Consider the following 11,052-nt stretch of genomic DNA (forward strand, 5'->3'; position numbering starts at 1 on the left):
CTCAGCTCCCTTCCCACTCTGCAAACGAAAGAGATAACGAAGGATCAGACAGTCCAAAACTTCCCATAAAGAGAGGAATCAGCACAACACACCATCTCAGGCTCCACTTTGAGAAACTTTGTCTTCTCTTCTACCTTCGTCTATTTCCTGACAGCCCTCAGATACTTATTCACACTTGTTCAGAAACTGATCAATAAGAGGGCTGCTGTACTTTTGTGAAATAATTGTCATAGAGATCTCTGGCATCAAGCCCAATTTGAATGTAGTGTATAAGCAAAATTGCATATGAGAGTAGCTCAAGGTGGGAGCTGCAGTAAGGTGACTGAGACACTTTGAGTCTTTGACTCATAACTATGCTGGTTTTGATGTTTGGTGCCACTTTGTTCACGTTCCTATGTGTGCACTTACCTTCCACATTTATGTACATATGTGTGCATGAGGTTGCACGTGCTTTCATGCATGCTTGTGTGACTCAGTAGGACAGAGGCTTGTCCCCCTCCAGAGCACTGCTCTGATAGACGTTAATGCAGACTGACGCAGGGGAGTCCCCTGAGGGAGGGAACATGGCCAGCTAGGGAGGAAAGGAGGAAGGGCTTGCGTGCATGTGCGCGTGCGCTGGGGAGGCGGATTCATTCCTCTAATCCGCTCCCTTCTTCACATAGGCGAAGCGGGGAAGAGGCACTGAACCGCCCAATGAATAAATAAAAGCCTCAGCCCCCTGCTCCCCTCCTCTCCAGCCCGAAGCCCTGCACAGGAGCACTTAAAAGCATTTTAACAAGAGAGTCACTTCATTAAATATGGACTTCCTGTTCACAAAATCCCTAGAAGGAAAACTCTGAGTGACTTTTCACATTGTGAAATATGGGGACGAGTGTGGGGGTTGAGGGGGCATGCATGGAAGATTGAGGCATAAAGAAAAAATATAGTGCTCAGAGACAAAGGGAGAGAAAAATAGCAGAGCTAAGGGGTAAAAAAAAGGATAAGCAAGGCGCGATAACAAGAGCACTGAGGTGGAAATTGGTGAGGATCTGTCAAATCTTTCTGAATTTGCACAGAGTAAAAACAGCAGTTCAGTTTTGCATTCATTTAGATGTTTGTGCATTTTGGTGTTTGTGAATTTTCATCGAAATTTAAAACATGACAGCAAGCAAATGCCATAAAGCCATAACAGAGATAAAGAATGAAACCAAGTAAGGAGAGAAATAAATGTGAAAAAGGTGCAATAGCAACAAAAAGTTCTTCTCTGTGACATTCCACATTCATAAACTTGAAATCTGACTCTTTTGTTTTGCTAAAAATTGTAAGAAACGTTAAAATTTGATGACCTCCTTTGCTGTTTCTTTAAAGCTTCACAAGGTTTTGACTGCAACGCTGAGTTCATCTCGATGTTGCATTATGAATAAACCAGCACTGTTGAAAAAGAATAGATCATGTTACAGACGTTTCACTATTAGATACTTTATAAGTCATGAAATTCTAGAGTCTTCTAGTCAAAAAGTACCCATAATGTGGATTTTTTTTTCTTTAAATTCCACTACATCTGGCTACACCCTGTTAGAAAGATTGGCATAAGAAACTAGTGTAAGATTATGTAAAATATAAAACGTAAAGTAAAAATCTACCTAATTTTTTTCTTTTCTCATTGAATTATTAAGAAAAAGGATCCGATGTGAAACCTGCTAAATAATAGCATAACAAAAACACATTGTTTAATGACATACAATGTTACTGAGTAATATATCTACTGCACCATTAACATTAGGATTTAGGACTGGAAAGTAAACACATTCATGAGACATCATGAAGTTTTAAATTGGAGACCTCCATTAGATGCATAATATTAATGTTAGACATATTGTTGGAGTCACGGCTACAGCATTTGTAAAAATATATGATCAGTCTGTTACCAGATTTGTGATATTTGCTCACTGTTTCTTACCTTTTCCAGTAAGAATATTGCACAGTGGTACAGAAACTGGTTGCATACATGACAGTTTCAGGTAGAACTCTTTCTGAATTAGAAACCAGCTATGTTTTTTACCTTATTCTTTAGTATTGGTTCAAGATTAATGGAACATGTTAAACACTGTTCTTAAAAAAAACTATTTTACATTTCATATCTGAAATAAAATGTTTAGACAAAACTTTACTGTGTAATAAAAAATCTAACGAACGGTTTATTTTTTAACGTTTGGTTAATTTAAACCATAACATCAAAAGGAAAGTCTTCATCTCTATGTGCAGATCCATCTTGTAGCACATTAGCAAGAGTCTTAGACTTCAGTTATATGTCCTTAGTAAGTGGAAATGTCCAAACAGTTTTCAACAAGACAATACAGAGGCGCTTTATGAAACATGTCATCACTTGGTATCCTGAATGTCAAAACATTTCAAAACACATTTTAAGTGTTGGAATAGGAATGGAAAAGTGAACTGATAAAAGCTCTTCTGTGCTAGCTTTGTTTTGAATGCAGCTGCAGGCTTCAGACATAAAACCTGATTAACATTAAATTTTAAAAAATGTCATTAAATATCTCGGTTCATACGGTCCACATTGACATAAAATTTTGAAAACATGGAATTCTTACTTTAAGTGTCATCACATTCTTTTGAAGTGGGATTATATGACTGACTGAATGAAGTTTTTGTCTAACATTTTCTGTATTATGTTGCTTGTTGTTCTGCCATTTCTCATAGTTCATAAACAAAATCTACCAGCTCACATTTATTGATAAATGTGTCATAACAACAGAAGAGATTAAAAGGGGAGGATATAGGTGAACACATCAATATAAATAATGGTTATCAACACTGAAAGTCAAATAATTCTGTTTAAAAAGGGAAAATTTGTACTGCTAGACATGACTACTTGGATGTAACAATCCAGGTATAACTGCACATGACTCACCTGAATACTCTGATACCTTTTAGCTTGTTTTACTCAGTGAAGGTGGTATCTAGTTGAATGTTGTCCCTCTAAGGTTTACAGAAGCTGAAAATGTTCAACTTTACAAACTCATAAACCACCGAACCTTACTTTGCTCAGTACAGCTCCACCAACGTCAGTGTTCTCAGACCTCACTACCACCCAATGTGTCAATACGCATCCCATATTAGTTGAATAGCACTTAGAAAACCATGAGGCAACTTTGTTGTTGTTTACATCTTTAAGTCAGCAGATTTGGTACCTCTGATGTCACCCATATACCTCCTTATTGGCTGATGTTCATAAGACTTCTGTCCTTTATTATAAACAGCTGAGATCAAAGTGAAGCTGTGTGAAAATGATACACAGTACATCTGGTGAAAACCAAACCAAACAAAGCATACCAGCATAAACACCTCTCACAAACTGGGCAGGGCTGATGAACTGGTCTTGTCTCGCAGCCACAGCAGTTGGGAACCTTCCAGCCATTGAGTTGACGATCACTTCCTCTGCATGCCAAAGCTTCAAATCTGTGACCATGTGACTGACAGCTAAAGCTTGTCGAAGTGTTGGCTCAGTCAAAGTCCATACCTTAATCAACCTGAGATGCTTTGATTGCGCCTTAAATAAATAATGGCACATGGAAATATATCATGTGTTTTAGTAAATATAGTAGGTTTATATATTTCAAGACCATGTAGAGACCAGAAGAATCTTTATTATGCAAAACTTACAATTGAAAAATGGCATGCTTTCCCTTTCACATGTATTTACAATTAGCTTGAACAAAATAATAAATAATAAACTATATGGACAACACAGTTTTAGTTACTGTCACTACACTGAGTCATGCGAGACCAGCTTGAAGGTTGACTTGTTCATTATTACGTGACATAAAGACCTCATTGTCAGTGGTGTAGTCCAGGGTATACGAATATACCCACTCCTTTTTAGTCAGAATTGAGTATACGCACTTCTAAACCCCCCTGTGATGCTGCTTTTACAGTTACAAACATCCCTACATATGTACCTATGTTGCCCAGCATCTCAGATAAGGTTACAAGTATGCTACACTGGTGCAGTGTAGCATACTTGTACATAAACTGGTGGATTTATGTAGAGTAGTCCTACATGTCACTGTTTCTGAAACTGCATTTTCTGGGCTACTTTTATTCTGGGGTTTTTTTTTTTTCTTTTAATAAAGGGGAAAAAATTTAGAGTATACCCACTTCTTGAGGGACTATCACACCACTACTCATTGTAAAACAATTTATTGCTTAAGGAGAGAAATATTTTTGTTGCGTATTTGGCATTTTTCTGTCGAACTTAATTAGTTATTGTCTCAATATTTTTAAGTGAACCAAGTCATGATACAAGTGAATATGCAGTTGACTCATGAGTGCTTCTTGATGCACTGACATTAAAGTGTGTAAAGTATTTAAATGTTCTTTGATGATACAATGCACATTATGGCTGCGGCACCTTTAGGGAGGAATGAAAGGGATTCCAAAGTGGGTCAGAGTAAAAATATCTTCAACAATTATTCATGGGACCCCGCCTATTTCTACCATACCTCCACCCTGTGAAAAATCTGCATTGCACTGCAGTGAAGAGAGACAAGATGGAGAGAGAAAGAGACATGGAGAAAGCGTAGACATGAAGCAGAGAATCTGGGGGGAAAAAGTGGAAAAAAAAAGTCAAGAGAGTTGTTTACTTATTTTGACTTGGCTTGTGATGAAATGTGGGTGCAATGGGCAACGAACAAAGCACAATGTACACTGTGTGCTCTCCAGACACTTTGATGCTCTATGCTAAAATTTTCCAACATTTGCTCCGCCATCATCAGCAATCCTCCCACCAAACACCAACACCATGAACTACAATTGCAACTGACAGCCAAGACTGACTGTATTATACCACATTAATCGCAGCTCTCTCATGCTAGCAAACTTCCTGTCTGTTTGAAGATGAAAGTGTTGAGAATTTGTGGGCAAAGCTGTGCAAAACAAAAACTTTGTGACATATTTGTGACTGCACAGGTATGGATGACGATGAATGGGAGCAAGGAGAGTTTGAGTTGGGTGTTTATGGCTTAAGTGAAGAAGAGCATTTGATTGGCTTCACGAGTGCAAATACTGAGAGCATCCTGACTGGGGTGATGAATAAAATAAAGGGTTGTACTTATTTGCAAAGAAAACTACATTCCAGTGCAGCAGAGGGGGTGTCAAGGCTGCCAGGTCCCTGTAGGTCTGCACTGTAAATCCACACATTAATCAGAGTCGGCAGGGAGAGATCAAAGGAGCCTGTTCCATCTTTACTCAGAGCAGCACTTTGATGTATGTGTGTGTGTGTGTGTGTGTGTGTGTGTGTGTGTGTGTGTGTGTGTGTGTGTGTGTGTGTGTGTGTGTGTTAGATGGAGAGTAGGAAAGGGAGGAGTGAGTCAGACAGAGGGAGCAGGGCTAAAATTAGGATATGAGAGACAGCCTAAAGAGAAAACTCTCGTGTGCATTCTGATGGAGTTTAATATAGGCTACAGCAGGTTAGCATTGATCAAGTCCTGCTGTAACTTTCCACCCCGGTTAAAACTAAAACATCCTCTGAGAAAAAACAAAACAAAATGAAACAAACAAACAAAAAAAAAATTGGTTCTTGCATCTATTGCCAGAAGATACACACAGCTGAATGAATACAATAAGGGGGGATGCAAAGTTGACACAGCACATGTTTGATGTGTGCGTTTAGTTTTTTACATGTCAGCTCATTTACACATTAGTGTTTATGCACACGTGTGTCATTCTGGTGATATATAACTGCAACCAAACTCAGGATAATAAGAAATACTTTCCTGCCACATAGTGGTCCTCTAGTCTTACTGCAATGAGCCTGCACTGCACATAGTCAGAGCCGACCATGGTGTGCCAAAACTACATGGCAGCTTAGGCTGCAGTTGCCATGGTGACAAGGGCTTTAAAAGCATCATGTATTATTAGTTTATGTGTTGACACGTTTGTGTTTCTTCCATTCTCTGTGAACTGGAAGCTTTTAGTGCAGCGTCCTGCTTGGAGAAGGTGATGGCTGCATGTTGCGCTGTCAGCTGGGCAACATGGAAACTGATCTCAGCAGAATAAAAAGAAAAAAATGAACCATCAACCCTGGATATATATTTAGATCAACAGTTTTAAAAGTATGCAAAGTTGGCCCTCTTTTCTTTAACAAGTGTAAATTTAGAACTTTCCTTTTGTGTTAATTTCATTGATATGAATCTGTTTTTATACTGTGTCACAGACACACAAATAAGTCAGCACAGGTCATTTAACTTGTAAATACTTGAGGAAATAAAGCCATTAAAACACCAAAAATAGACTTGACAACATTTAATTGTTCAAGTAAACAATAACTGAATTTTAATATGAATCTTTTGAAGGCAATTTTTCAATTCATGGACTTTTCTGCCATCTGCAGGCGAAAATGTTGAATGTTCACTTCTGAGTAGCAGAAAGAAGAGTCTACATGCGCTACACACAGTTGTGCTGTATCTTTCACTCATGGCCACTCTGTAAAAACTTAACATTATGTTTGTCATTAACTGTGACAAAATAAAATGGCAGCAACTGATGGATTAGCCACTGTGGGAAGCAAGAAGAAAGAAGCAATATTTACTGCTCAGTAATTCAGATCTAAGACTTGCGTGTTGCCTTCAAAGGGGTGAAGTTTAACAGTGTGGTAAGCTGTTTGTAGATCGAAAATTTGCACATTGTGTTATGCTTTAAGCTGTGTGATGGGCTGGTGGCCTGTTCAGGATGTAACCTGCCTCTCACCCACTGAATAGACCCAGGCCTTTCTAAAAGTCTGCAGTAAAATAGGTAGGTATAGCCAACGTTTAGATGAATACACATATGTAGTTTTTCCCTTTGTAGTTTGAACTTCACATATTACAGAGGTAAAATGCAAATGTCAATGATAATAATAATATTGATCACCAAGTTTCATTTAGCAGCTATTCTACTAAATGCCTGTAGAATAGAATAGAATAGAATAGAATAGAATAGAATAGAATAGAATAGAATAGAATAGAATAGCTACATGTTACATTAATATTACAAAGACAGATTAAACTCAAAAGAGTTTACTCTTTTTTGTTGGTGGTAATGTTTGAGTAATAATGACAGATATTTATGCTCCAGTCTTATAAACATCATTTGTTTATGTGTTCATAAAAAAAAATCCACAAATTCTACATTTTATGTATTTTACTTTGTGAGTTTTTACTAACTGGCATAGAGCTGCCACTCAAACATTTCTTCGGACCATATCAACATGATATATTTATTGTTAACAACTGTAGCAGTGATATATATATCGCCCCATGTTGACACCATTGGTGAAACCACACGTAAATGAATGTATGAAGCACAATGACATGCATTAAACCAACTATGATCTGAAAATATGTCATCCTCACTTATCAGAATAACAGTAGCCTATTATACACTTATATACATCAACTATTTTGCCTTTTGAATACAAAATTGCAGATTCACAATTATGTTTAAAAGACTATGAGCAAATGAGCTTTGTCTAACAAATCTAGGCATTGATCACATTGGTACATTTTAAACCAAGATCATTTTTTTTCTAAGAGAGAAACACTCCCTCTTCTGCAAATGAAGTTGTACATTTCTTGCTGAAACTTCTGATTAGGCTCATAAGACAGAAACATCTGACTGAAGCAAAAATAATAAGACAAACCTTCTTTATGTAGGCAGATTTCACTGATACTCAGAGCCTCAAGCATAAATATGATGAAAACAGATAGCGTTTACAGCAGTATGCTGCCTTAAGTGTTCATACTAGAAAATTGTTTATTGTGAAGAACATTCCATGCTTGTTCCACAAGGTGGCGCCATTATCTACATAATGATCAGCGATATAACCAGTGATCCTCTGCATGGCTGAGAATTGAGATGTAATTAATAATAGTGTAATAATTCCAATTAGACACCAAGTGGCACTCTTGTCTTCACTTTTCCAGTTACATTGGTTTCATTCTGGACACCTGTTTCTGAACTTCACTAATGTTTAATTTAGGTTTAAATGTGTCCACAGCAGGGATTTTCGAAAAAGTGAAAAGACAAGATTTTTTTTTCAGCCATTGAGCAACATTTTGAACAACTCTCCCTCTATTAACCCAAAACATACTTCTACAGTTGCCTTGGTGATCACGGGGATTGTGTCCGTGACTGAACCGCTTTGTTCTTCATTAATTATTGACTGACCAGTGTAGGTGAGCCCAACATTTTATCTGCAAAGTCTTTTGAATATAAACCTGCCTCCGAGGCGAGCCTTTGGAGCGGCGCTGTTATTATGCAGACTGAACAGTTGGGAGCTTGTGGGACTTGCCCAGAGTAGGCAGCTCAACGAAAACAGTCTCTTTTACACATCAGTCCTGTCACCCTGTCAGAGTTCTTTCTTTCTTTTTTTTTCCCCTTTAATAAAGAAATTCAACCGACAAACTTTAGTCATAACAAAACGTAGATACCACATTCCTAAACTTTAAAGCCACCCTCATGTCTTTATGGTTTTTGTTTGTTTGTTTTTCCTTTTATCTTTAATCAGGTGAAATACTTTGGTTTTGAGATCAACCTCCTGGTCTGCTTGCGCTGCATTCACGGAGCTCGTTAAACCAAATTTCTCCAAACGTGAGCTCCAACGCATTTCTAAAGAGTGATAAATTACACAATAGTGATCTCCACGGTGATAGACGCGGTTGGGCTGCGTGCCAGTTTGTGTTCCAGTTCTCGTTTCCCAGTGGAAACTGGGTGCAGACCTGCGCTCTTCTCGAGTTAATTAAAACGCCCCCCTGATTGGACGGACAGATAATCCCGGCGGGTCGCGTGCTCCTACTAACTTGCGAGCAGGGCAGAGCGCCAGTCACAATCTGCCCAAGGCGAGGGAGGGCAAGAAAGACGCATGAGAGGAAAACGACTGTACAAAGGGGACACGAGCGCTCTGGTCTCACTGAGCACAATTAGAGAAGTGTTGTTGAACGTGGGCTATGCGCGCAACAAGGGGGGAGCGCAGTGTACAGAGGAGGTGAATGCATGTAGAGGCTCAGCTTCAGATTCACAGCTTCCTTCCTGAAGAGTCACAGCACAAACAGAGGAAAGGAGTGAGAGGAACTCCAAGAAAACGGCAACTCCTGGACAGAACCACGCCGTTTTTACTCAAAAACAAAAGCTTGGATAAGGGGGAGAAGGGAAGAGTAGACTTTCCTGGTCAGAACCTGCTCTGGAAGAGAAAATGAATGTCAGCGAAGAGAATCTGCTCAAGTCCATCAGCAACGACGCGCTCCTCGACCTGACGCAGCGCTACGGCCAGTCAGCCTTCGGGTTTGGCGCTGGCCATGGTACTGGAAGCCCTGGTCGGTATCCACTCACACCGGCCACCGACTTTCTCTCCGGGCAAACTGCAAAGTCCAACGAAAGCGGCGGAGAGCACACGAGCGATGACGAGGACGGCTTCGACTCGCTGGAGTCCCGGAAGAGGGGGTCCTCGTTTGGAGACGACAAGCCTGGGGGTCCCCTTACCAAAAAGTCCAAGGAACAACGATCCCTGCGGCTCAGCATCAACGCCCGGGAGAGGAGGAGGATGCATGACCTGAACGACGCGCTGGACGGCCTGCGCGCCGTTATTCCCTACGCCCACAGCCCCTCGGTGAGAAAACTCTCCAAAATAGCCACTCTCCTCCTGGCCAAGAACTACATCCTCATGCAGGCTCAGGCCCTGGAGGAGATGAGGCGGCTGGTGGCCTATCTGAACCAGGGACAGACCATAACTTCACCAATACCCACCGCTTTGGCGCCCTTTGGTCAAGGTGCCGTTTATCCCTTTTCGGGTTCCACACTCGCCACTTGTGCCGAAAAGTGCACTACTTATTCTGGGGCACCTTCGAGTCTCTTCAAACACTGTAATGACAAGCCTTGATTTGATTTAACTCTCTTTCCTGAACTTTTACCTGTACTGCACCCTTGGTCTCTCTCTCTCTCTCTCTCTCTCTCTCTCTCTCTCTTTCCCGCTCTAGTTAATTTATAATTCATTATGTGGAAAATTTAAAAAAAAAAAAAACGACTTTAGTCTAATAAATAATCTTAAGATATGGTTAAGTACTCATACTGCAGTGTAACATCCAAAATGAACCGATTTAGAAAAGAAACTGTTTAGGCCTTGTTGTAAGATGACGTCCCTGTCACTGTGGCGCGCGCTCTTTACAGAAACCACAGGCCACATCCAACAGCTCAGTTTGGCAATTTTTTTTTTTTTTTTTTTTTGGAAAGCTTCTGTTTTTATTTGTAATCTATGCAACATTCAGTAACAACAATACAAACATAGAAACGCCAGGAAAATGTGACCTAATCTCGACATTTAGATTTAACTCCCTTGACTGACTGTGTGATGTGGGGAAAGAAAATCTCATGTGATGTTCTATTTTCTGATACAACGTGTTTGTTTTTTGTTTCACGTTATTGCACATCTCACATGATTGTATTGTACAATTTTGAAGAATCTTTTGCTTCAAGCCCAGTTATACTAATGGTTACATAAGTGCAGCCTATAAACTGAAGAAGCGTCCTGGTTGTGTTGCAACATGAATTTCATATATTGTTTATATGTCTTTATAATTAAAACATATCTATGCTCGGACCCAGTTTGCCTCATTTTCACATAACTCATACATTTTGCATGACAAATTGCATAGGAGATTGTTTTTATCTAATACACAATAATAGCTTGCGTCAGGTTTTGTGGGTAATAATAATGTTTTAAAAGCATCTATTAAAATAAATACAGTTCTCATATAAATAGCAAATTGAAGCCGATGACAAATCAGCTGAAAAGTCAAGAATTGTCTCTCACGCTAAACGTTTCCCGGTTCTCACCCTCTGAGAGTCCCTCCAAAAAGTGAGTTGGCAACTTTGTTTTCTTACATGAGAAGCTTCTGACGTGAGGAGATAGGTCTGAACGAGCTCCACGCGGCTGGTGGGGCCCCGTTTGCCACGCACTGAGGTCGGTGGCGCTAAGGGGAAGGGCGCACGAGCCGCCTGAGGCATCCACGACCTGTCTCTGGG

At 39.8% G+C, this 11,052-nt stretch overlaps 1 protein-coding gene across 1 annotated transcript; it reads left to right on the forward strand.

Moving 5' to 3' along the window:
* Window positions 1–9,226: 9,226 nt before the first annotated feature.
* Window positions 9,227–9,910, forward strand: bhlhe23 (basic helix-loop-helix family, member e23; the record flags this gene model as incomplete). Its single annotated transcript, XM_079239871.1, has 1 exon — window positions 9,227–9,910. One exon carries the CDS (start codon window positions 9,227–9,229, stop codon window positions 9,908–9,910), a length of 684 nt encoding a protein of 227 aa, XP_079095997.1.
* Window positions 9,911–11,052: the final 1,142 nt, after the last annotated feature.

The sequence above is a fragment of the Telmatherina bonti genome (genome assembly GCF_933228915.1).
Source record: "Telmatherina bonti genome assembly, chromosome: 4".
In the NCBI taxonomy this organism is placed as follows: Eukaryota; Metazoa; Chordata; class Actinopteri; order Atheriniformes; family Telmatherinidae; genus Telmatherina; species Telmatherina bonti.